The sequence below is a fragment of the Cetorhinus maximus genome, chromosome 13, assembly GCF_964194155.1.
Source record: "Cetorhinus maximus chromosome 13, sCetMax3.hap1.1, whole genome shotgun sequence".
Lineage (NCBI taxonomy): Eukaryota > Metazoa > Chordata > Chondrichthyes > Lamniformes > Cetorhinidae > Cetorhinus > Cetorhinus maximus.
The window spans coordinates 62996790-63020747 of record NC_135891.1 but is presented as its reverse complement, the minus strand read 5'-3'; the positions used below and the strand labels follow the sequence as shown (position 1 = coordinate 63020747).

Genomic DNA, 23958 nt, shown 5'->3' with positions numbered 1-23958 from the left:
CTCCACAAACTTTATCAACTCTACCCTTCCGTTCCTCATTTACCTGTGGAAAAAGTCCTTGATGGCAACCAGACCCCTCTTCCACAACATCACAAACTTCCCTTCCTGTTCACAGATGCTGTTGATGTCTAATCTGTTGACTCCAGGTGGGTGTCGGGTTTTGGTGCACCTCTCCTCTCCTCTGCAGCAGGTTGGCGGGGTGATGGAGCCTATGGTTTCTTTTCCCCTTCATCCCCCTCCTACCCCCACCCTCCTGCTTTTGCTCATTCCTGAGTTAAAACTGGGGCTTACCCCTACTGATTCAGATTACAGCGTGTTGATCTGAGCTGGGAGCACTGCTTTGTGATGTACCACTCTATATTCTGATACTTCCTAAGACTCAGCAAGGAGCTATTAGCAGTCTTTGAACCATGTCATTAAACAGGTTTGTTTTTAATTTTAGTTCAATAAATCAGTCAGAATGGAGGCAGGAATTTTACAAGCGAGTGAACAAGTGCTCAGAAATGCCACTCTAATTTTGATTGGACAAATCCAACGTGTGACTCAGATGTCGTGAAAGCAATGTCTGTTAGTTTTTCACAAACCCAATGGAAATAAAATGTAGGAGAGATGTAAACTGGCAGCTGACTCCCTATTACCCATTTTACATTATTGAACAGAGTCAAAATTACCTCCAGGAGTCTAAATGTGCCCTTTCCACATATGAGTCAGTAAGCCATCCGCCTAACCAAGTTAGAGCATGTAACTCTATTCATTAACAAAGTCACTGCATTTAACAGGTCCTCTGAGGAATAGCTTTGAGAGAGAGGTTGGGTTTAAATTGGATAACCTCAAACTGGCATGTGGATTGTGAAGCAGGATTAACCCATCCTCATTCACTGTGTTGCAACCTGCACATTAAATTCATACTGCCTATTGCTCTACATTACTGCTGTGTGTAGTCACCGCTTACCCACGCTGTTCGTTGGCTGCACAAATCAGCAGGGAGCCTGATATTGTAAGTGGCTAGTGCTCCTTAAAGCCAGCCTTTGCCTCTTAAAGGGAAGGTGAATTGTGGCTGCAAGAAGTGGTGGGAGTCCTTTGTAAACTGAATCTGCGCTGTGTTTATTTGAAGAATGGCTGAACATGCAAGACATAAACCTCTGCCTTTTTTACATTACAACAGTGACTACACTTCAGAAGTGCTTCATTCACTGTAAAGTGCTTCGAGAAGTCTGGTGGTCATGAAAAGCGCTATGTAAATGCAAGTCTGCCCTTTTCTCCAAAAATACCTTCAATTCCAGCTGCACTTAGAAGACATAATCTAGCAACCAACCTGTAAGTAGTTCATGATCCCTTTTTAATAGTGCTAGTGGGGATCCTCCGTATTGTTTAATGTCGTATTCAGCTGTGTTAGGTTAAGACTGGGATAGGCTGGAGTGTGGAGTTGCAGAATGGCAGCAGTGACTTCAAACCAATGCTGTACCCTGATGCATCATGATCTGACTACCCTAGATGCTGCCGGTGATAAGTGGATGCCTTCAAACCTCTTTCCCTGCAGACAACTTAATTGGACTACATTTTCAGGTCTTTGTTGACTGCATGGCTCTACACAGGCCAGTATGTCAAGGACTGGATGAATGAACAGGTTTTGGTTTTGTACTTGTGATGTACGCACCACTATCGAAGCTGCGTTTATTGCCCTTTACTCATTGTCCTGAGAAGGTTCTGGCAGGCCACCTTAAAGCAACTGGTTGTACAGCTGAGTTGCTTTGCAGGACGCTTCGGATCGCATTTAAGATTCAGCTGCATAGTGCGAAACAGGTCACTTGTGGACAAGGCTGAACAGGTTCTCCTCCCTTCCTGATCAATTTTCTTTTAGAATAATTCAACAATTTTTGGGCCATTTTTCTAGTGTTAGCCCACCAGTTATGAGGTTCATTTAATTCGGTTCCAGAACATAACCAAAGAATTTTCTCTGCATCGCTTATCCAATGCCATAACTCCTGTACTTTTATGGTGTGCCCTGAGCTCCCCCAGTTGTTCAGTAATTACACTAATTATTACAATGTCATAACATCTTGGGCTTGATTCCCAATCTGTTGATCTCTGGGGCGGCTATAAGAGACTACGGTTGTACCCTATAGTGAAATAGCTACCCAACATGATTTGTTTACAACTTGGATAATGTATAGGAACATAGAAGTGGGAGTCGGCCTATTAACCCCTCAAGCCTGCTCTGCCATTCAATGAGATCATGGCTGATCTGCGACCTAACTTCATAAACCCTCCTTTGCCTCATATCCCTTAAAACCTTTGGTTAAGAAAAATCTAGCAAACCCCAATTTAATTAGCAATTGAACTAGCATCAAATGCTGTTTGTGGATGAGAATTCCAAATTTCTACCACTCTTTGTGTGTAAGAGGGTTTCCTAATTTCATTCCAATGCACCTATGGAATCCCCCCTCAGAATGAATCTGCAGAGGGAAATGAAATTCGGAGCAGAGGAGTGAGAGTACTGTATAAAGGGAAATTCTCTTGGGATTTATTGCCTTGACAATCTCGAGTAAAGATTCATTAAAATGCCCCTGTAAATGATGTTTCTGAAATATCTGAAATTATCGAAAATGACAAAATCCAAATTTCTTGGATTCTGTAACATGTGAAAACTCCATGTGCTGCAGTCTTCAAAGAGCTGACACATCACAGAGCGATGTACTAAAGATCATTGAGCAGCATTTTCAGTGCAGGAGGTGTTAATAAGGGCAGAGATGGAGTGAGATTTCACAGCTCATTGAGCTCTTTGCCACACCCCACTATTGGAGTATATCATTCCTGCTCTGCTTATGCTCAGCATCAGTTTTTGAGTGGCTGTTTGTTCACTCTTCAGACAGATATGGACACCAGGCTTGCTGGTGAGTATTTTGGCTTCCTGTGGTGTTCTAGGAATTGGGTTTTTTTGTATATTGAGATGGTCTTCATTTTCCTAATTTTTAAAGCACACTCATTTTCTCTCTCTCTCTCTCTCTTTCCCCCCCACCCCTGCACCACCCATTTTTTTTCTCCTATTTTCTTTCTCCCTGCCTCTTCCTCTTTTTTTATAACAAGCAATTTATTATATTGGCTTATAAGGATTAGATTAAATAAGTGGTAAAGTTTGTCTGAGTAGTTAACTGTTTAAGTGTTCATTTTGAGAACCATTCTTTCCCTCTCTAGTCAGTCTTTCTTGTTCTCTACTCTCTCACACTTGCACTCTTTCTTGCATTCGCTCTCTCTTTCCTGCGTGTTCCCTCTCTCGCTCGCTCTCTCTCTCTCTTGCATGCTCGCTCTCTCTCGCATGCTTGCTCTCTCCAATTTCTTCTCTTCTTGGTCCGTTTTAATTTAGTGAAAGTTACTTGCAATTGTACTGTAATATTTTCCCATGGTATGCTTCTGTTTGTACAATAATCCTGTAATCCTGATTTGTTTTATTATCTCACTTGCTGGCAGGCCTTTGACGATGAGGGTTTTAGGATTAATCACTGCTGATAAATGAGCCAGGGTTTGACCGCACATTGTTGCAACTCCTTTTATCAAGGCTCTCCCTCTGCCAGGATCCCTCAGTACTGTCTTCACCAGGTGCCAGCAATATTGCAGCATGGATGCTACTTGGATGTAATTACTATCATAAGTGTTCACTTGTAACTCGGTGCCAAGCTTGTCAGGGACTACATTCTTTGCGGTTGCCTTGGAAGCAAAGATGCAGCTGTGTTGCTGTAAGTAGGGTGATACCACTCTGTAATCACCATTCCCGTTGCTCCTGGCAAGAATTTAAAATAACACAGCTTTCATGGTCTAAGTCCTTGAACCAAGGTCTGCAAGACCAGGATGTTTGCAGAATGCACTGTGCCCCAATATAAAACCGTCAACACCAATTGCCCACTGGGCTGATGGTGTTGACAAAAGAATGAGTGGGGGATACGAGAGGGGTGGGGGGTATATTTTTTACCCTTAGGACTGACCAGGTGGACTGCAATCACTTTCTCAGGTCTTGCACCCAGATTTGGGTACCCTGGATCTGGGTACTTAAGGCCCTTGCACTGTGGAATTTTACAGAGGGTCAGTATGTGAGCAGTAAATTAGATGGATTTCGCACATCAGTTTTCACAAAGGAAGAGTCGATATGTAAAAAGAGTTCAGTCCCAATCCTGGACCAGTTGGGATACATTTTGGAATCTTCCAGGAATTAAGAGGAATTAGTGATCAAAAAGGGAGTAAAGTATAAGCAGGTAGCCTAACATGCATAAAAAGAGGCAGATGCCTAAATGCTCTCAATAGCTCTTGTACCTTAGAGAGCAGTAAGCATGGTCTTAGATGTAATGGGTCATGTCATAGAAGTCTACTAGGATCCTTTGAGGGGTTATCTAGGTAATTGTGCAATTCTGAAATTTTTTAACATCCAGTTTTAATGTTGTATAATAATTACTGCGCAATACTAAGCAACTCTCTCCCCACGCACCCCCACCCCCACCTTCCCAAAACAGTAGCGCTTGCACCTGAACTTGGTTTGTGTGTTTTCCAAGATTCAGTAGTGGGAGTCCTGCTGTGACACAGCCTGCCTGCTTTACTGACTGTGGCACAAAAACACTCTTAGCGACAGAGTAAAACAGCTGAGACACCCACACACGGAGCAAACCCTGCCAACAGCACTTCAAAGACCAAGTTTCCCTGGCAGGTTTCCAGAACCTCACCATGAAACCGGATCTCGGGTACATTCTCCTTTGTTGCAGTTGCTATGTAGTTGTAACGTACTGCCATATGTTGTGTTTGTGCAGCATATACTGTATGGACAGTATGTAAATAGTGCATGAGCCTTACTGGGTGCCTTGTAAACAACGCTGGATACTCGTTCTGGTGAGTGCTACGAAATTGAGGGAATAGTACTGTGATTGTCCACATGGATATGTTTCTAATGCTGAATATCATTTAATCAGAGTACGGGCATTTAAATTACTTCAATTCAATACATGTTGGAGATGTGGGTGGGGAGTACATTTGTGCAAGAGTCGATTTTTCCAGTTTTGTACCCAGCTGTTGCTTATGTTAACTTTGCCATTGATTACCCCATACTCTCAGTACTCTAGAGGAGGGCTGGGGCCAGAAGGGAAGGACATTGTGAGATGGACCAGAGGAGGAACAAAGCAGATTGAAGGAGGACAGGTGGAATGTGAGGGTAATGGTGGACAGATTAAGAGGGAGAGGGCTCAGTGGTAGTGAATTGGCTAGTTGGCATTCATGGGGTTTGTGGGGAAGCGGAGGAGCTGGTAATTGTGAACAGGCAGATTAAAGGGGGCTGGGCACTGAAGAGTGCAAACAGGCACAATGAGGGCACTGGCGAGTGTGAATGGGCAGAGTGAGGGCACTGGCGAGTGTGAATGGGCAGAGTGAGGGCACTGGCGAGTGTGAATGGGCAGAGTGAGGGCACTGGCGAGTGTGAATGGGCAGAGTGAGGGCACTGGCGAGTGTGAATGGGCAGAGTGAGGGCACTGGCGAGTGTGAATGGGCAGTGAGGGCACTGGCGAGTGTGAATGGGCAGAGTGAGGGCACTGGTGAGTGTGAATGGGCAGAGTGAGGGCACTGGCGAGTGTGAATGGGCCGAGTGAGGGCACTGGCGAGTGTGAATGGGCAGAGTGAGGGCACTGGCGAGTGGAGGTCACTGGTGGTTGTGAAGGCAGTTAGCATTATGTGCAATGAAGAGAGTCATGGAAAAATTCTGAGGCAACTTGGCTAATTTCAGTATTTTTAACAAATTTTGTTAAAGGTGAAGGAAAGTCTCTGGAATGAAATTGTAAACAATCTTAGATATTTTTAAAACATCAGATTTCTTACTGTAGTTGGGACCTGTCTTTTTATTTTTGAAAGTTCATTCTCTATGTAAAGGAACTCATATTTTTCCTGATATTACTGTGGGATACTTTAAAGCAGGCTTATGTTTGTGTGTGTGTGGGAATAATTTAACTAAACCCCAGACTATTAGACTGCAAGGTTTGAATTATCACAGGGGTTAAGTATAAAAAACAGTTATTTGAAATGCTAATGGGTGAGCTAAGTGGGATGCAGTGTGAATGAAATTTGCATTTTTAGATAAGTGGAGAGGTTATGGCTTTTCAAAGGGACAAGGTACAATGTTTACAACTGGCAAGGCTATGTTAAAAACCTTGGAATTCCATTGTCAAGTGAGAAGGAGAAAGAAACTGTGAAACCCCTCCCTTACAGCAACAGTGGATGCTTGTGGTAATTTTGCTGGATGTTTAATAGATTAATAATCTATTTTGGATTGCTACCTGAAAGGAGTGTGTAGTTGGGTGTCTAGTTAAGTGGAAATCTTTTGAGAACTGTTATAAAACTAAATGTAACTGTAGTCTTGTGTGTTTTAAATCTTATTTTCTTTTATTAATAAATGTTTTAATTTCATCTTTAAAATCTCTAAAGATGGTAGTGAACTCATTACTTCTGACTTCACTGCACAAACCTTCTCATAATAAATGCAAATTGCAAAACCATTGTGATAGCGTGGCCAAGTTTCCCTCTGGGATTTGGTCAGCCTGGCACATACCACCTGCCATATCATAACATGGGTGTTGCTAATAAAGCCAGTATTTATTGACCATCCCTGGTTGCTCTCTCAGGCAGTGGTTGCTCATTGTGTGTTCCGATGCCTTAGTGAGTCTTAATTTTTTTTGGTCCTTCCTTTGAAGATCTTTTTTCTTGCCAGCCCTGTATCTCTTTAAGGTCTGCTGGGTCTTTTGTTCACTGCCACCACGCTTTGTTGTGTGGCCGGGGTCTAGACCGGGGTTTTTGGGATTGTCTATTCTCCCAAAATATGCTGCTTGAGTTTTTTGGTTCTTAAAACCATTGTTCTTTATTTACAGCAAGCAAGTATTTACACATTTGGACCTCTACATGAGGCTAGAGCTTCTCCTCCCAGATCTCTCTTATTTCTCAGTCATGTGATCTGACATCATTATTACATCATCATGTATGCTTCTGACATTAACCCTTTCGTGGTGGGCTGCCTTCTTGAACCGCTGCAGTCAAACTGTTCCTACTCAAGAGAACATCAAGAACTAGAGGGCACAGATTCAAAATAATTAACAAAAGGAGTAAATGTGATGTGAGGAAAACTTTTATCACCCAGAGGGTGGTTGGAGTCTGGAACAAACGTCCTGAAAGGGTGGTGGAGGCAGGTTCGATCAAGGTATTCAAAAGGGAATTGGATTGCTACCTGAAAAGAGAGAATGTGCAAGGTTACCGCAATAAGGCAGAGGACTGGGAGTCAATGAAATGCTCTTTCCGAGAGCCAGTGCAGACTTCTGCACTGTAAAGATACTGTGAATGTGCTGAATGTACTCTACCAGTGCTGTTAGGGAGGGAGTCCCAGGATTTTGACTCAGCAACAATGATATATGTCCAAGTCTGGATGCTTTGTGAATCAGAGGGTGCTTGTTAGGTGCTTGAGGTCAGGTTGTTCTGTTGATGTCACTGTTAGGGAGGAGCCCCATGTATCCCTGAGGAGCTACATTTTGTAGTCGGGCCTGCAGTTTGAAATGACTTCTAGGGAAAAATGCTTATTTAGCACTCATACCTTACATGTACAAGGAAATTCTGTACCATTAAAGCACTGTGCACAGCCCTGGTCTCCATATTACAAGATGGATGTAGAGGTGCAAGAGAAGGTGCAAAAAGGATTTACAAGGATGATACTAGAACTGAGAACTTATGCATATCAGGAAAGAGTGAACAGGCCGGGCCCTTTTTCTCTAGAAAAGAGAAGGCTGATGGCTGACCTAACAGAGATCTTTAGCATGAGAAAAATAGTTTGATAGGGTAAATGCAGATAAGATCTTTCCAAATGTGGGGAGGCTAAAACTAGGGGGCTTAAATATAAGATACTAATAAATCCAGTAGGGAATTCAGGAGAATTGTATTTATCCAGGGAATGCTCAGAATATAGAGTTTTCTACCACATGGAGTGGTTGAGGGAAATAGCATAAATGCATTTCTGGAGAAGCTAGAGACACGCATAAGAGATTTAAAAAAAACAGAAGGATATGCTGACAGGGTTAGATCAAGTAAGGTGAGAGGAGTATGAAGCATTAACATCGCTGTAGACTAGTTGGGCCGAATGGCCTGTTTCTCTGCTGTATATTTTATGTAACTGATGACTGGAGGCAGCAGCATGTGACTAAAGAAGGATTCTCTCTTCTGTTTGCTATTGTAGATTGTCCAGGTAACACATTGATGGTGCTAACTTTATAAGTCCCTAGGTTGAGGTTTTTCCTTCTCTGCAGGTAACAGGATTTCATCTGCCCCCATCCCCCCTTCTCATTGCAGGTCATGCAGGTGGTGCGTGAACAGATAACGAGGTCTCTGAGCACTAAGCCAAACTCCCTGGATCAGTTCAAGAGCAAAGTCCGTTGCCTGAGTTACTCAGAGATCCTGAGGCTGCGGCAGTCAGAGAGAATGAGCCAGGATGACTTCCAGTCACCGCCGATTGTGTATGTTATTCAGTTACTTTTTGTCTTCACCCACACTTGGTGTAGGTAATGTAAATGTTAGAGGGGAATTACTTTTTTATTCTGTGAATTCCTTGCTTCTCTCCAGTGGAGGACAGGCCTCTTGGGCACTGAGCTGCTCTGATATCAGTTTGGTACATTTGATAACCCTCTTGCCTCTTGAGTTGGAAAATTGTGATCCAAGCCCACTCCCAAACTTCACCACACAAACAATGCTGACCTTTTTTTTCCCCAAAATATGTTTTATTCATAAAAATCTGTAAAAAAAATTACATTCCATAACAGTTTAAATTGGACATTATCAAAAGTGCAGTCCAGTTCAAGACTTTTTCGTACAGCATGTGGCACTCTGAGGGGCCTCAATACAATTGCAATTACACATGACATTTACAATATACATTCCAGGACAAAAATACTGCCCTAGGGGCTATACACAACTTCCAGGTCCTTGATATACTGTGGCAGGTGGGCCGTAGACGGTGTCTTTTCTCCATTGAGCCTTCACTCGAGCTTTAGTGTATCCCTCAGCACGTAGTCCTGGACCTTGGAATGTGCCAGTCCCCAACACTCGACCATGGACAACTCCTTGTGCAGAAAGATCAGCAAGTTTCACCGTCTTTCACCAGTTGATGGTCCCCCAACAGCAGTTGATGTTTGTCTTGGAGTGCATCCCTGGGAACAGCCCAAGGAGCAGGAGAAGGCCATTCAGCCCCTCAAGTTTCTTCCACCATTCAATAAGATTATGGCTAATCTAATTGTGACTTTAACTCCATTTTCCTGCCTGTCCCCTATAATCCTTGACTTCTTTGACAATCAAAAATCTAACTCGACCTTGAATATATTCAATGACTCAGCCTCCACTGCTCGCTGGGGAAGAGAATTTCAAACACTAACACCCTCTGAGAGAATAAATCCTCCTTATCTCAGTCTTATTTTTAAACTGTCCCTCCTAGTTCTAGATTTCCCCACAAGGGGGAACATCCTTTCAGCATCTACCCTGTCAAGCCCCTCAGAATCTTTCATGTTTCGGTAAGATCACCTCTCATTCTTTTAAATCGTAATGAGTACAGGCCCAACCTGCCCAACCTTTCCTCATAACATAACCCCTTCATCCTAGGCATCAGCCTAGTGAACCTTCTCTGAACTGCTTCCAATGCAAGTGTGTCCCTCCTTAAGTTAGGTGACCGAAACTATACACACTGCTCTAGGTGTGATGTCACCGATGCCCAGTATAGCTGTAGCAAGACTTCCCTACTTTTATACTCCATCCCTCTTGCAATAAAGACCAACATTCCATTTGCCTTCCTAATCACTTGCTGTACCTGCATGCTAACCTTTTGTGAATCATGTACAAGGACACCCAGGTCCCTCTGAACTGCAGCATTCTGCTTTCTCTTCCCTTTTAAATAATATTCTGCTATTCTATTCTTCTGCCAAAGTGAACAATCTCTCACTTTCCCATATTATACACCATCTGCCAAATTTTTGCCCACTCACTTACCTATATCCCTTTGCAGACATTTTGTATCCACCTCAAAACTTGCTTGCCTACCTATTTCTGTATTGTCAGCAAACTTAGAATAGAATCATAGAAAGCATATAGCACAGAAAGAGGCCACTTGGCCCAACGTTTCTCTGCTGGCCAAAAAACAAGCCATCCAGCCTAATCCCCCTTTCCAGTATTTGGTCCGTAGCCCTGCAACTAACGGCACTACCCAGGCACCTTTTAAATTGAGTTGAGGGTTTCTGCCTCTACCACCCTTTCATCTCCCCTCTACTCCTTCTACCAGTCACTTTAAATCTATGCCCCTTAGTCAATGACCTCTCTGCTAAGGTAAATAGGTCCTTCCCATCCACTCTATCCAGGCCCCTTACAATTTTGTGCATCTCAGTCAAATCTCTTCTCAGTCTCCTTTTGTTCCAAGGAGAACAACCCCAGTCTCTCTAATGCTGCAATTTTCCAGTCCTGGCAACATCCTCATAAATCTCCTCTGTACCCTCTCCAGTGCAATTACATCCTTTTTGTAATGAGGTGACCAGAACTGCACACAGTACTCAAGTTGTGACCTAACTAATATTTTATATGGTTCCAGCATAACCTCCCTGTTCTCATATTCTATACCTCAGCTTATTAACCTGTCCTGCTACCTTCAGGGATCCATGGACATTCACTCCAAGGTCTCCCATTTCTCTACACCTCACACTATCCTCCCATTTATTCTGTAATCCTTTGTCTGGTTTGACTTCCCCATAGGCATCACCTCACAGTTCTCTGGGTTGAATTCCATTTGCCACTTTTCTGCCCATCTGACCAGTCCATTGATATCTTCCTGCAGTCTACAGCTATCCTCCTCGCTATCAATTGCATGGCCAATTTTTGTGTCGTCTGTAAACTTCTTGATTATGCTCCCTACATTTACACCCAAATTATTCATTCCACAAAAAGGGGACCTAGTACTGAGCCCTGTGGAACCCCACTGGAAATAGCCTTCCTGTCACAAAAATACTGTCAACAATTACTCCGTTTCGTACCACTGAACCAATTTTGTATCCAGCTTGCTACATTCCTCTGGATCCCATGGGCTTTTATCTTTTTAAACCAGTCTGCCATGTGGGGCCTTGTCAAAAGCCTTGTTAAAATCCATGTAGACCACTACCCTCCTTGTTACTTCCTCAAAAAATTCAATCGAATTAGTCAGACACAACCTTCCCTTAACAAACCCATGCTGACTGTTCTTGTTTAATCTGTGCCTTTCTAAGTGACAGTTTATCCTGTTCCTCAGAACTGATTCCAATACTTTGCCCACTACCCAAGGTCAGACTAACTGGCCTGTAATTATTTGTGTATGCACCGGTCTATCCCTCGCTCCCCTTTTAAACAAAGGTACAATGTTAGCAGACCTCCAACCCTCTGGCACCACACCTATATCCAGTGAAATTTGAAAATGCTGTTTAGACTCTCTGCTATTTCCTCCCTGACTTCTTTTAAGAGCCTGGGGTACATTGCATCTGGCTCCAGTGATTTAACCACTTTCAATGACGCTAATCCCCTTAATTCTTCCTCTTGCCCTATGTTTATCACATCCAATATTTCATACTCCTCCTCCATACTACAACTTGGCTACAATACACTTGGCACCTTCATCCAAATCATTAACAAAGATCATAAATAGCTGAGGCCCAGCACTGAACCCTCTGGTACTCCACTAGTTACAGGTTGCCAACCTGAAAAAGACCCATTTATCCCGACTCTATTTCCTGTTAGTTAGTCAATCCTCCATCCATGCTAATATAATGCCCCCAACACCATGAGCTTTAATCTTGTATAGTAACCTTTCATATGGCACCTTATCCAATGCCTGCATTTACTGCTCAGGATGAACCCCGACAAAAATCACTGCATCTTTTTTCAGACCTTCCTTGTGAAGGCACATTCCAAAAAGAGGTAGGCAATCGTCTCTTTCCCACTGCAGCTGCATCAAGGGCAACATGTGGAGGGGATGAGACTCTGGGCTTGCAGGAAAGATCTGACGGAGGGCCTTTCTCACCACCAGCCAAGCTATGTCTTGGTACTCGTTTGAAAGTTCTGGTGATGAGGCATTCTGCCAAATGCCTTTGAAAGTCTACTGAGGGAAACATTTGGCAGGATCCTCCATCTCCTTTCCCATAGGTCTCCAAGGACGATATGTGTGGACCACTGCCTGATGGACTTGTGGATTCTCCATGAGGGACAGGTAGTGCGACTTGCATGAGGTGTGGAACATTAGCCTGCCTTTTTGGTTCATGTTGAAGTTAAGAATCCCAAAGCAATATCTGAAGAAAGATATGAATTTCTCTAACATTCCTCCTCTACCAGTACTACCAGAAAACGGGTTAACTGGATATAAATCTCACTGATGATCCTTCTGTGTGCAAAATGGCTGCTATGTTGCCTGCAAACAGGCACTACATTGTAAAGTACTTTCACATATTTTTGAGAAAGGTCCTGTGTAACTGTAAATCTTCTGGATATCACCTCATGCGAAGCAGCCAGCAGTGCACACATCTGACCAACCCATTTTTCCACAGTCGCTTTCAACGTTCCCTCTCAGCTGCATGGGTGCGTGGCAGCGCAGTAGTCCAGAACTTCACGTGCAGGGGACAAACGGACCGCGTACAAGATGATATTGTGCACATGCTCGGGGCCCCACAGTGCAATAAACAGCCTACACACAGCAAAGGAAAATCAGGGGCATTGATCACTCTGCTTGAAGTTGGTTCTCAGACCAATTCAGAGTTGTGATCTTATTTGCTTTCAATGGAATTGATGGAGGGTGCTCCTCAAATTGTCATCATTGGAGGACATTGACAGTGAAAGAACCCAATTGGTCAGGTATCTCTGGAAGGTGATAATTTGCAAAAGTGTTTTGCCATGTATTTTTTTCAATATACAATGGAGTGAGACATTTCTTCCTCTAGACGTTGCACTGATCATGTGCTGCTAGTTGCTCTATGTGTATGACCTGAAACTCTGTTCCCAGTGAGCTGCGAGAGAAGATTCAGCCCGAGGTGATGGAGCTCATCAAACAGCAGCGTCTGAACCGGCTGTGTGAGGGAACCAGTTTCCGTAAAATCAGCAACCGCAGGCGGCAAGGTACTAGTTTGTTTGTTTGTTTGCTACTGGTTAGTGCACTGTACTGTGTAGTTAAACTAACGTTTTGTGTGTGGTTATTGCTATTGATTGGCTATGCAGTGTGGTACTCTGATCTTCTGTGCATTACACCTCCCCCACTTGCCAACTTTCAGTGAGAGAATATTCAGTCCACTTGGCCTTGCACTGTGAGGAATGTTCCCTCACTCTATATCTGCCTCCTTTTTTTTTGCGAAAGTATACTTTATTCATAAAATATCTTCAACAACATTCCAAACCATTTCAAAATCACCATCACAAAAGTACAATCAGGTTCAACTTTTACAACATGTATCACGAGGTGCATCAGTACAAACAATGAATATTACAATCATTTGCAGACATTCATTTTGAGCTGTACAGCCTGAGGGGCTCTATACAGTTCCCAGTCCCTCGGTGCACAGTGGCAGAAAGGTCTTAGGCAGCGATCCTTCCCCATTGCGCCTTTGCGGCAGCTGCCCCAAGCTTTTGTGCGTCCCTCAGCATGTAGTCCTGGACTTTGGAATGTGCCAGTCTGCAACACTCGGTCGGAGACAACTCTTTGCGCTGGAAGACCAACAAATTTCGGGCAGACCAAAGAGCGTCTTTCACCGAGTTGATGATCCTCCAGCTGCAGTTGATGTTTGTCTCGGTGTGTGTCCATGGGAACAGCCCACAGAGCACAGAGTCCTTTGTCACAGAACTGCTTGGGATGAACCTCGACAGAAACCACTGCATCTCTCTCCAGACCTTCTTGCAAAGGCACAATCTACAAGGAGGTGAACAATGGTCTCTTCCCCACCACAGCCACCTCGAGGGCAACGTGCCGAGGGGGTGAGACTCCTGGCGTGTAGGAAGGATCTGACGGGGAGGGCCTTTCTCACCACCAGCCAAGCTACATCTTGGTGCTTGTTGGAAAGTTCTGGCGATGAGGCATTCTGCCAAATGACTTTGACAGTCTGCTCGGGGAACCATCCCACAGGATCCACCCTCTCCTTTTCCCTCAGGGCCTCTAAGACATTACATGCCAACCACTGCCTGATGGACTTGTGGTCAAAGGTGTTTCTCTGCATAAATTTTTCCACGAGGGACAGGTGGTACAGCACGGTCCAACTACTTGGAGCGTCCGCGGCAGCGTGGCCAGACCCATCCTTCGCAACACCGGGGACAGGTAAAACCTCAGCACGTAGTGACACTTGGTGTTGGCATACTGAGGGTCTATGCACCGCTTGATGCAGCCACACACAAAGGTGGCCATCAGTATGAGGGCGATGTTGGGCACGTTTTTTCCCCCTTTATCTAGAGGCTTATACATCGCGTCCCTGCGGACACGATCCATTTTCAACCTCCAGATAAAGCGGAAGATGGCTCGGGTGATCGCCACCACGCAGGAGTGTGAAATGGGCCAGACCTGCGCCACGTACAGCAACAGCGAAAGTGCCTCACACCTGATGACCAGGTTCTTACCCGCAATGGAGAGGGAGTGTTGCTCCCACATGCCCAGTTTCCTTTTCACCATAGACACTCACTCCTTCCAGTTTCTAACGCATGCCCTGGTCCCTCCGAACCATATCCCCAGCATCTTCAGGCCGTCAGCCCTGACAGTGAAGGGGACAAAGGATCGGTCAGCCCAGTTCCCGAAGAACATGGCCTCGCTCTTCCCACGATTTACCTTGGCTCCCGAGGCCAGTTCGAGCCGGTCGCAGATGTGGATCAGTCTGCGCACCGACAGCGGATCCGAGCAGAAGACGGCGACATTGTCCATGTACAGGGAGGCTTTGATCTGAGTGCCTCCACTGCCTGGGATCGTCACTCTTCTTATGCCCGGATCCTTCCTGATGGACTCAGCAAAGGGTTCTATGCAACACACGAAAAGAACAGGCGAGAGAGGACAGCCCTGCCTGACTCCAGATTTAATCGGAAAGCTATCTGATTCCCACACATTGATTGAGACTGCGCTACTGATGTTAGTGTAGAGCAGTTGGATCTAATTGCGAATTCCCTCCCCAAACCTCATTTTGGAGAGCACATCCACCATGTAGGTGTGCGATATTCTGTCAAAGGCCTTCTCCTGATCCAGGCTGATGGGGCAGGTATCCACACCCCTGTCCTGTACATAGGCAATCGTATCCCTGAGCAGCGCGAGGCTGTCAGAGATCTTCCTGCCCGGCACAGTGCAGGTCTGGTCGGGGTGGATCACCAATTCCAGAGCGGATTTGACCCGATTGGCGATGACCTTGGACAGAATCTTATAGTCCACATTCAACAGTGAAATGGGTCGCCAATTTCTAATTTCCTCCCTTTCCCTCTTGTGCTTGTAGATGAGGGTGATAATGCCTTTCCTCATGGATTCTGACATACTGCCAGCCAGGAGCATACTCTCGTACACTTCTAGCAGGTCTGGGCCAATCCAGTCCCACAGAGCCGAATACAACTCCACCGGCAAGCCGTCGCTTCCGGGAGTTTTACTCTTCTCGAAGGACTCAAGGGCCTTAGTCAGTTCGTCAGGAGTTAGCGATTTGTCCAGGCTCTCCCGTGTACTGTCGTCTAAGACCTCCGTGATAGAGGACAGGAAGGACTGGGAGGCCGTGCTGTCTGTGGGCTTCACGTCATACAATCCGGCATAAAAGGATTTGCTGATCCTCAAAATGTCGGACTGTGATGACTTTACTGAGCCGTCTTCTTCCTTCAGGCTGCTGATCCACAGAGCTCTCTCTGTGTACCTTTTGGAAGAAGAAACGTGAGCACGTCTCATCCTGCTCCACGGAGCGGACTCTGGAACGGAAGATGATCTTGGAGGCCTCCGAGGCAAAGAGCGAGGCTTGCTGGCTCTTCACCTCTTGGAGTTCCTCCTTGACATCGACCCCCATCGACTGCAGCCGGAGCAGATTCTGCATGTTTTTCTGGAGTCGGGACATTTCCCTCCGTTCTTTTCTAGCATTCTGGGTGCCTTTGAGGATGAAAAACCACTTGATGTTTCCCTTGATCGCTTCCCACCAGCGTGTCAGGGACTCAAAGAGGGGATTTCACGGTTCTCCAACCTTTGTAATCCCTCTTGAGCTCCTCAATGTTCTCTGGGGTCAGCAGTTGCACGTTTAGTTTCCATGCCCCCCTGCCCACCCTCTGGTCCTTCTCTAAGTGGCAGTCAGCCAGTAGGAGGCAGTGGTCAGAGAAAAACACCGGCTTGACGTCGGTGGATCTGACTGCGAATGCACGGGACACAATCAGGAAGTCCATCCTGGAACAGATGGACCCGTCTGGCCGCGACCAGGTGTATCTACGCTGCGCTCCGTCTGCAGGGTTGCTGAAGACATCGTGCAGCTTGGCATCCTTAACTGTTTCCATCAGGGATCCGGACGTAGCGTCCAATCTGCTGTCGGCCCTGCTGGATCGTCCAGCCGCATCGATGATGCAGTTGAAGTCACCGCCCAGAACGACCGGCCTGGAGGTCACCAGCAGCAGTGGGAGCTGCTGAAAAACCTCCAGCCGCTCGGACCCTTGTGACGGGGCGTACACGTTAATTAACCGGAGTGGAGCATTCTTGTACATTACGTCTGCTACGAAGAGGCGCCCACCCACCACCTCCTTAACCTCGGAGACGGTGAAGTTGCCTCCCCGCAGCAGAATACCCAGGCCGGAGGAACGAGAGTTGTTTCCGCCCGACTAGATCGATGGCCCCTGGGACCACCATCATGACCATTGCCTGTAGGAGCTGAGGTGCGGTATCGCACACTCCTGCAGAAACAACAGGTCAGCTTTGACCTTGGCAAGGTAGTCCAAGGTCGCAACACATCGCGTAGTAGATTTAATGCTACGCACATTTATGGATACAATCTTTAAACCCATGTTAAAGCATTTATTCTCTTTCCAAACCTGTTGCCTCTGAGAGTCCCAGGCCTTTAGTCTGCTCCTTCATACCCATAGTGTGCACAAATTGCCTCACTTTGGATGGGCTGAGGTATCTGTCCTGAAAATCCCCATTGGCAGTGTTCTGCTCAGGTGGCATCTGGGGGTTCGTGTAGAGAGTGGGATTTGAAATGACCTTTGTTGGAGAAGCTTCTCCAATCCTCTCGCCCTCTGGGGCATTACTGCTCCCGGCTTCCCGGAGCTTCTGTCTATCTTACCCTTCTCTCTGTCTAATTCCGCTCTATCTGTTTCTTCCTCTGTCTCTTCCTCCTCCTCTCTCTGTAAACTCCTTCAAGTAGATATGGAGAAACTTCCCATTCGTGAAAGGATCGAGAATGAGAGGTCACATGTTTAAAGTAATTGGCAAAAGAAGCAAAAGCGACATGAGGAAAACATTTGCACACACTGAATGGTTAGGATCTGGAATGCACTGCCTGACTGTGTGCTGGAAGCAGGTTCAATCGAAGTATTCAAAAGGGAATTAGACTGTTATCTGAAAAGGACAAATGTGCAGGATTATGGGAGAGGGCGGGAGAATGCCACTAAGGGGTCGCTCATTCAGAGAGCCAGTGCAGACATGAAGGGGTGAATGGGAGGCGATGGTGTAATGGTATTGTCTCTGGACTAGTAATCCAGAGACCCAGGATAATGCTCTGGGAACCTGGGTTCGAATCCCACCAAGGCAGATGGTGGAATTTGAATTGAATAAAAATCTGGAACTAAAAGAAATCATTGTCGATTGTTCTAAAAAAACCCATCTAGTTCACTAAGGTCCTTTAGGGAAGGAAATCTGCTATCCTTCCCTGGTCTGGCCTACATGTGACTCCGGACCCACAGCAATGTGGTTGCCTCTTAAATGCCCTCTGAACAGGGGCAATTAGGGATGGGCAATAAATGCTGGCTGAGCCAGCGATGCCCACATCCTATGAATGAATTTTTTTTTAAAATGGCCTCCTTCTGTGCTGTAACAATTCTCAAAACCTGCCTCTTCCACTGTCTTTAGTCCCCTACCTTGACTTTACTTGGCACTGCTTGGTGCCTGCTTTCATTTCCTTTGCTTAGAAGGTCCCAGCCGCCATCTGGTACTTAAAGCACCCAGAGGGGAAATACAGTTCGGACCAGTACTCTTATTTCCCAGTTTTTACTGGTGTTCCATTTTAAGGTATATAAGACCAGTTCGGACCAGTATTCTTATTTCCCAGTTTTTACAGTTTTTCCCTTCTGGGACATGGCCGTTCTCTATGTGAGATGAGGCAATGAGTAGCAATGGTCCTATTCCACCAAAGGAAGCATCACAGCTGAGCCAGATTCTGTCCTTGTGCAACCTTCACATGTGTACACTGTCCTACAGGGATCACTGGATGGCGATTAAGAGTGAGAACTTTAGCTGATTCTGCTGCCAGGCTAACCCAAATCCCCCTTTCCACCTTCCACCACCTTCCCCACTCACTCCACACTCTGTAGTACTCAGGCCCTGAGATCAATTGCAGATTGCAGACCAAGATGAGATCAGAAAACTGAGCACAGAGCAATAATTACACTTGGGAGCTTTCTGGTCTGGTCTATATTTACTGAGCAGTAAATTTATCAGTTGAGACATTGGGGGGCTTGTATGAGGGCAATGCTCAGTTCTCAACAGTTGGTCATCATTGTATTGACCATACAATTATTGGCTCATTCTGTGTAGCACAGTTACTGATTAGTAGCTGTGTTATTAACTAAGTGTTCAGTATTGTGATGACCTTTGGCCTGACAGCAGCACAGTAAGGAAAATTTGTAATTTAAAATGTCTGTGGAAACTATAATTGTTTTGAAGAAAGTTTGAAAAGGACTTTCCAGAGTTTGCATCCATTGTAAAGGGATCAAATGCAATTTTCTTAGATAATAAGAAATACTGGTCCATGTGACCTTGCGACCCTTAACCTAGAAGCAGTACCAACAGGAAGGAAATTGAGACACAAGCCATGTGACCAGACAAAAAGGAGAGTACAGACAAAGTAGGGCTATATCAGAGGAGAGAACAGAGAAGGCACATTTACAAGGCGTTGTGTGCATGTAATAGTTAAACAGGACAAAAAGCTGAAGATAGGGTTAGAGCAGAGATTGTAAATTGGACAATTTTACTGCTGCTACTTCAGTTTTGCCAGAGCTGACCAGACCGTTTAATGAGGTTGATTAAAGAGAGGATAAAGGAGTCTCTGGGGATTCTGTGCCATTAATACTGTCATGAACCTACCTAAGAAGACTCTGCGGGAGTGTACCGTTCGGGTAACGATTGGCTCCAGGTTCTCTATTGGAATATGGCTGCAGTGAACATGACTTGAGGGCTGAATCAATTGAGTGGGAATGTGAGAGATCCTACATAGCAGAGGCTAAGTTAGAGAATTTTGGAACTGCATATGGTGCCACATATCTGTGGGGACTGATGCGGGTGCTATGGTTTTGTAAGACGTATCTTTGTTGTATCAACTGTTTAAAGTGAAATTTACCTTTTTATTTGAAGTATCATTTGCCTGTTAATTTATGTTGATTCTGATTTGTATTAAAGTAAAAGTTACAATAAGTGAAATTTTTTGGTAATTCATTTATTTGAGGGTCATTCAGTAAATTTGATTATTTTGGTTTATGGTTCTTCCATGAGAATTGTAACAATATGTTATTACTGAATTTATTTAGTACAGTGTTCAGTGTGTGATGCTGGTTAATCTGTATGGCATAGCTGTCATGTGGAGTCACATTTGGTTGCTGGTTGGTATTGTTTTATGTGTATGGTTACTGGTTAGTGCACTGATGTTTGTGAGCAGGGTATTGCATTGTTGATGTGTGTGGTTACTAGTTAATGCAGTATTGCACGTGCTTTGCAATGTTGCATGTTGCTGCTTTGTGCAATGCTGTGCCATCACCTTTTTTTCCTGTTCTTTCCACAGATAAGTTCTGGTATTGCCGGCTGTCTCTCAACCACAAGGTGTTGCACTATGGAGATCTGGATGAGAATCCACAGGGTGAGGTTGCCTTTGAGTCACTGCAGGAAAAAAGTAAGTAGACGTATAAGGTGCAAAATTCCATTGATTGTACCTCAGTTCTTCAATAAACATATCTGCTCACAATCTCTGCACACTAAACACCATCTCTGAACACCATTGGTCGATCTAAGTCTTGAAAATTTCAATTGACTCAGCATCCACATTCTGTTGGGGGAAGAGAGTTCCAGATTTCTATGACCCTTTCTGTGAAAAAGTGCTTCCTGATTTCACTCCATTTTCCATTTTCACATTTGCCTGGCTCTAATTTTAATATTATGCCTTGACCTTGATACCCCTAACAGAGAAAATAGTCCTCTTTTGTCTTCCTGATTGGATTCTTTCATTGTTTTAAAAACTTCAATTAAACCTGTTCAAACTTTTAAACTCTAGGGAATACAAGCCAGGTTTATACAACTTGTCCTTATAATTTAACCCCTTCGTTGCTGGTGAATCATTCTGATGAATGTGTGCTACAAGATTCATTTATCCTTTCTGAGGGGTAGAGCCTGAATCTGAACACAACACACCAGGTAGGATCTAACCGAAGCTCTGTAAAACTGAAGCATAATTTCCTCCTCTTTGTAATCCAACTCTATTGAGATAAAGCCCAACATTCCATTACTTCGATTACATTTCTTTTATATAAACCTCTCCACTAGCTTTTAGAATTTGGAAAGCAACAACACCCATTAAAGTTCACCATCCAGTTCAGGTTTCTTGCACTTGAGTTTAAAAACTCTTCAATGAGCATAACGCTTGATAAAAGTTGTTGATTTTATTTCTGTGCAGCTGTAAGATCTTTCGCTTACCTCTTGGGATGACTATTGCACAAAGATAGAAGGAAAACCCAGTTAGCACCTCAAGCCTATGTCTTTCATAGAACCATATGAAATCTGCCTTAACTACACTTTGCCTTCCCCTATGGGGAAATGGTGGCAAAGTGGTAATGTCACTGGACTAGTAATCCAGAGTCCCAGGTTAATGTTCTGGGGAACGTGGGTTCAAATCCCACTATGGCAGCTGGTGGAGTTTCAATTCCATTCAGTGAAAGCCTGTCTCAGTAATGGTGACCATGTCGTAAAAGCCCATCTGGTTCAACTAGTGCCCTTTAGGGAAGGAAATCTGCTGTCCTTACCTGGTCTGGCCTACATGTGACTCCAGACCCACAGCAATGTGGTTGACTCTTAAATGCCCTCTAAAATGGCCTAGCAAACCACTCACTTCAGGGGCAGTTAGGGATAGGCAACAATGCTGGTCTGAAGAAGAGTCATAAGGACTCGAAATGTTAACTTTTTTTTTCTCCACAACTGCTGTTAGACTTGCTGAGCTTTTCTAGCATTTTCTGTTTTTGTTTCAGATTTCCAGCATCTACTAAACAAATGCTGGCCTTGCCAGTGATGCCCACATCCCATGAAAGAGTAAAAAAAATTAATATTACAAGAGAAGGTTATCTAAAAGATTTTTCTTTGAATCCTTGCCCCCTTCCCCTCCCCATCACAAGATATTCAAGCCAAACTATTGTTGGGTACGCACTCAGTTCAGGAGCAGTCCCTTGGGTCTCTGCTGCTTTCAAATCTTGCTGCTCATAGGAAACTTGTGTGTTCCTGACACATTGTTGTTTGAAAGTGAAAAGATGGACTTTGTAAGGACTTCCCAGATGCTCAGGCACTGAGTTCCTGAAGTATGAATCACGTGATATTGAGTCCAGAAACATATAACACGAATGCACAATCTCAGTTGTACGGTTGAGTCTCAGTGATAATTGTCACTCTAGGTCACTTACTCTCACATACGCTTACTAAACTTACTGCATGCTTTACAGGGCCTCTGATATACCCTTACTGCCTATTCTGCGCAAATTGTATATATTCTACATACTATCCATCCTCTATATCCCCTTGTGCTTAGTGTTAGCCATAGCTCAGTTGGTAACACTCTTGCCTCTGTCAGAAGGTTGTGGGTTCAGAATCACTCCAGAGATTTGTCCACAAAACCTAGACTGATGAACCAGTACAGTACTGAGGTGTGCAGCACTATCACTAAGTACTGTCTTTTGGATGAGATGTTAAAAAGAGGCCCTTAAAGAAGACCCCATGCGTCATTTCAAAGCAGAGAAAGGAAGTTAAACCCTGTGCCATGATTAACATTTATTCCTCAACCAGCTTTGCTATCTGGGCGTGATTACATTTTTGTTTGTGGGAGCTCGCTGTATGCAAATTGGCTGCAGCATTTTCTATATCACAATAGTGGCTACATTTGAAAAGTACTTAATTGGCTGTAAACATCTGAGATCGTGAAAGGTGCTGTAAATGCAAGTCTGTCTTTTTGCAGTTAGGGATTTGATTTTGTAAGCGATGCAGAATAGGAACATAAAAGGTTTGATAACAGGAAGAAGGCATTCTCAATTCCCCCTAAACTCTAAATGCACATCCTACAACCTTTGCATTCTCATTGTGTTGAAATCAAAGTAATTGCTCAGTCTCCTGCTGTATTTCATTCTTTTCTAGAACTCCCTTGGAACTCCTCGCCTCCTGCCCTCATCGCTTACCTCTTCCTTTCCTCCTTCACACTACAGACTTTTAAAACAAGTTTACTGCCATCTAGCCACACTTCTTGATTTACCTTGTTTTCTCCTCTACTGTTCTCAATCTTTAGTGTTCTGCATAATGGGACTAAGCATTTCATTTATGTTTCTCAATTTATTAAGGACACAGTAAGCACCATTCCTTTTTGACTAATCTCAACTCTATTTTCGTTCCACCCTTCAACCCCACTAATGCTGTCACACTTCCAAAATATTATGGGCAGAATTTTATGCTCCCCCGCTGGTGGGTTTGTGGCTGGGGGTTGGCCATAAAATTTTTCAGATGACCTTCCCACCGTGCTTCCAACCTCTCCACAATTTTACGCTGGGACAGGTGAGGCCTGGGCTGGCCTGCCCACCCTTGCCCCAACTGAGGCCCCTAAGTGGTCAATTATTGAGCACTTGAAGTTGGGTGGGAAACAGCCCTTAATTTTCAGGCTGATGGGAGGAGGTCATCGGCATGGGGAAGCCTGAACAGTAACCATGATCAGGCCTTGGGTGGAAAGTGGGTGGGGGCACCTCCATCAGCAGTCTCCTTTTAACATCAGGCACCCCCACAAAAGGTCTGGCCCCTGCAGATGCTCCCTGCCCCCCCCACCACCTGGCCTCTCCCACCAACACCCCCAGCCTCCTGGGCCTCACCTTCCCTCCCCACCCAGAGAGCCCCACACTTACCTGGTCCTGGACTCCCTGGACTTAGACTGTGGGGACTGCTTAGTCCCCACCCTGTCCACTGCAGCTTCTGGTACTGCAGGGTCTAGAGAGCTGCTGGCCTTTCAGATTGGCCAGCAGCTCTCTGAGACAGGACTTCCTCCCAAGTGAGTGGTAGAAGTCCCGCCTCCAGCCAATTAACACTCGTTGGTGCGTTAAATGTCTGCAGGGCATCCAGTAGGCAGGAAGGGAAACCCCACCATCCTAAAAATCCTGGCCAATATTACGTTGTGCTGGTCACTACTATATGTTACTGTACAGCTACCAGCACATTACATTACACTTTGTTGGTACTAATATGGAACATTACACTCTGCTGGTCACTACAATGCAATATGACAAGTTTGAAGAGAGACCTATGCAAGACATGACTCCTTCCTTAGTAATAGAGATGACCATGCCATCGTATGACTACAGTCAGTAAGGATTAACTCCTGATTTAGAGTGTACAAGATCTGACTACAAGAAAGACCAATGGTGTAGAACACGAGTATCTTTTTTAAATTCATTTTTGGGATGTGGGCGTCGCTGACTAGGCCAGCATTAATTGCC

At 44.8% G+C, this 23958-nt stretch overlaps 1 protein-coding gene across 6 annotated transcripts in view; it reads left to right on the top strand.

Annotated features, from left to right (window-relative positions):
* LOC144688640 (engulfment and cell motility protein 2) overlaps positions 1–23958 on the top strand; it is a 218015-nt gene that overhangs the window by 176339 nt on the left and 17718 nt on the right. For 5 of the 6 annotated variants that reach the window (XM_078555443.1, XM_078555444.1, XM_078555445.1 and 2 more), the window contains 3 exons: positions 8353–8516; positions 13055–13167; positions 20016–20123. In XM_078555443.1, coding sequence (XP_078411569.1) covers positions 8353–8516; positions 13055–13167; positions 20016–20123 — 385 coding nt within the window. Of the gene's footprint in view, positions 1–4664; positions 4728–8352; positions 8517–13054; positions 13168–20015; positions 20124–23958 lie in introns of those variants that run through there. The other variant, XM_078555446.1, reaches the window with a different exon arrangement.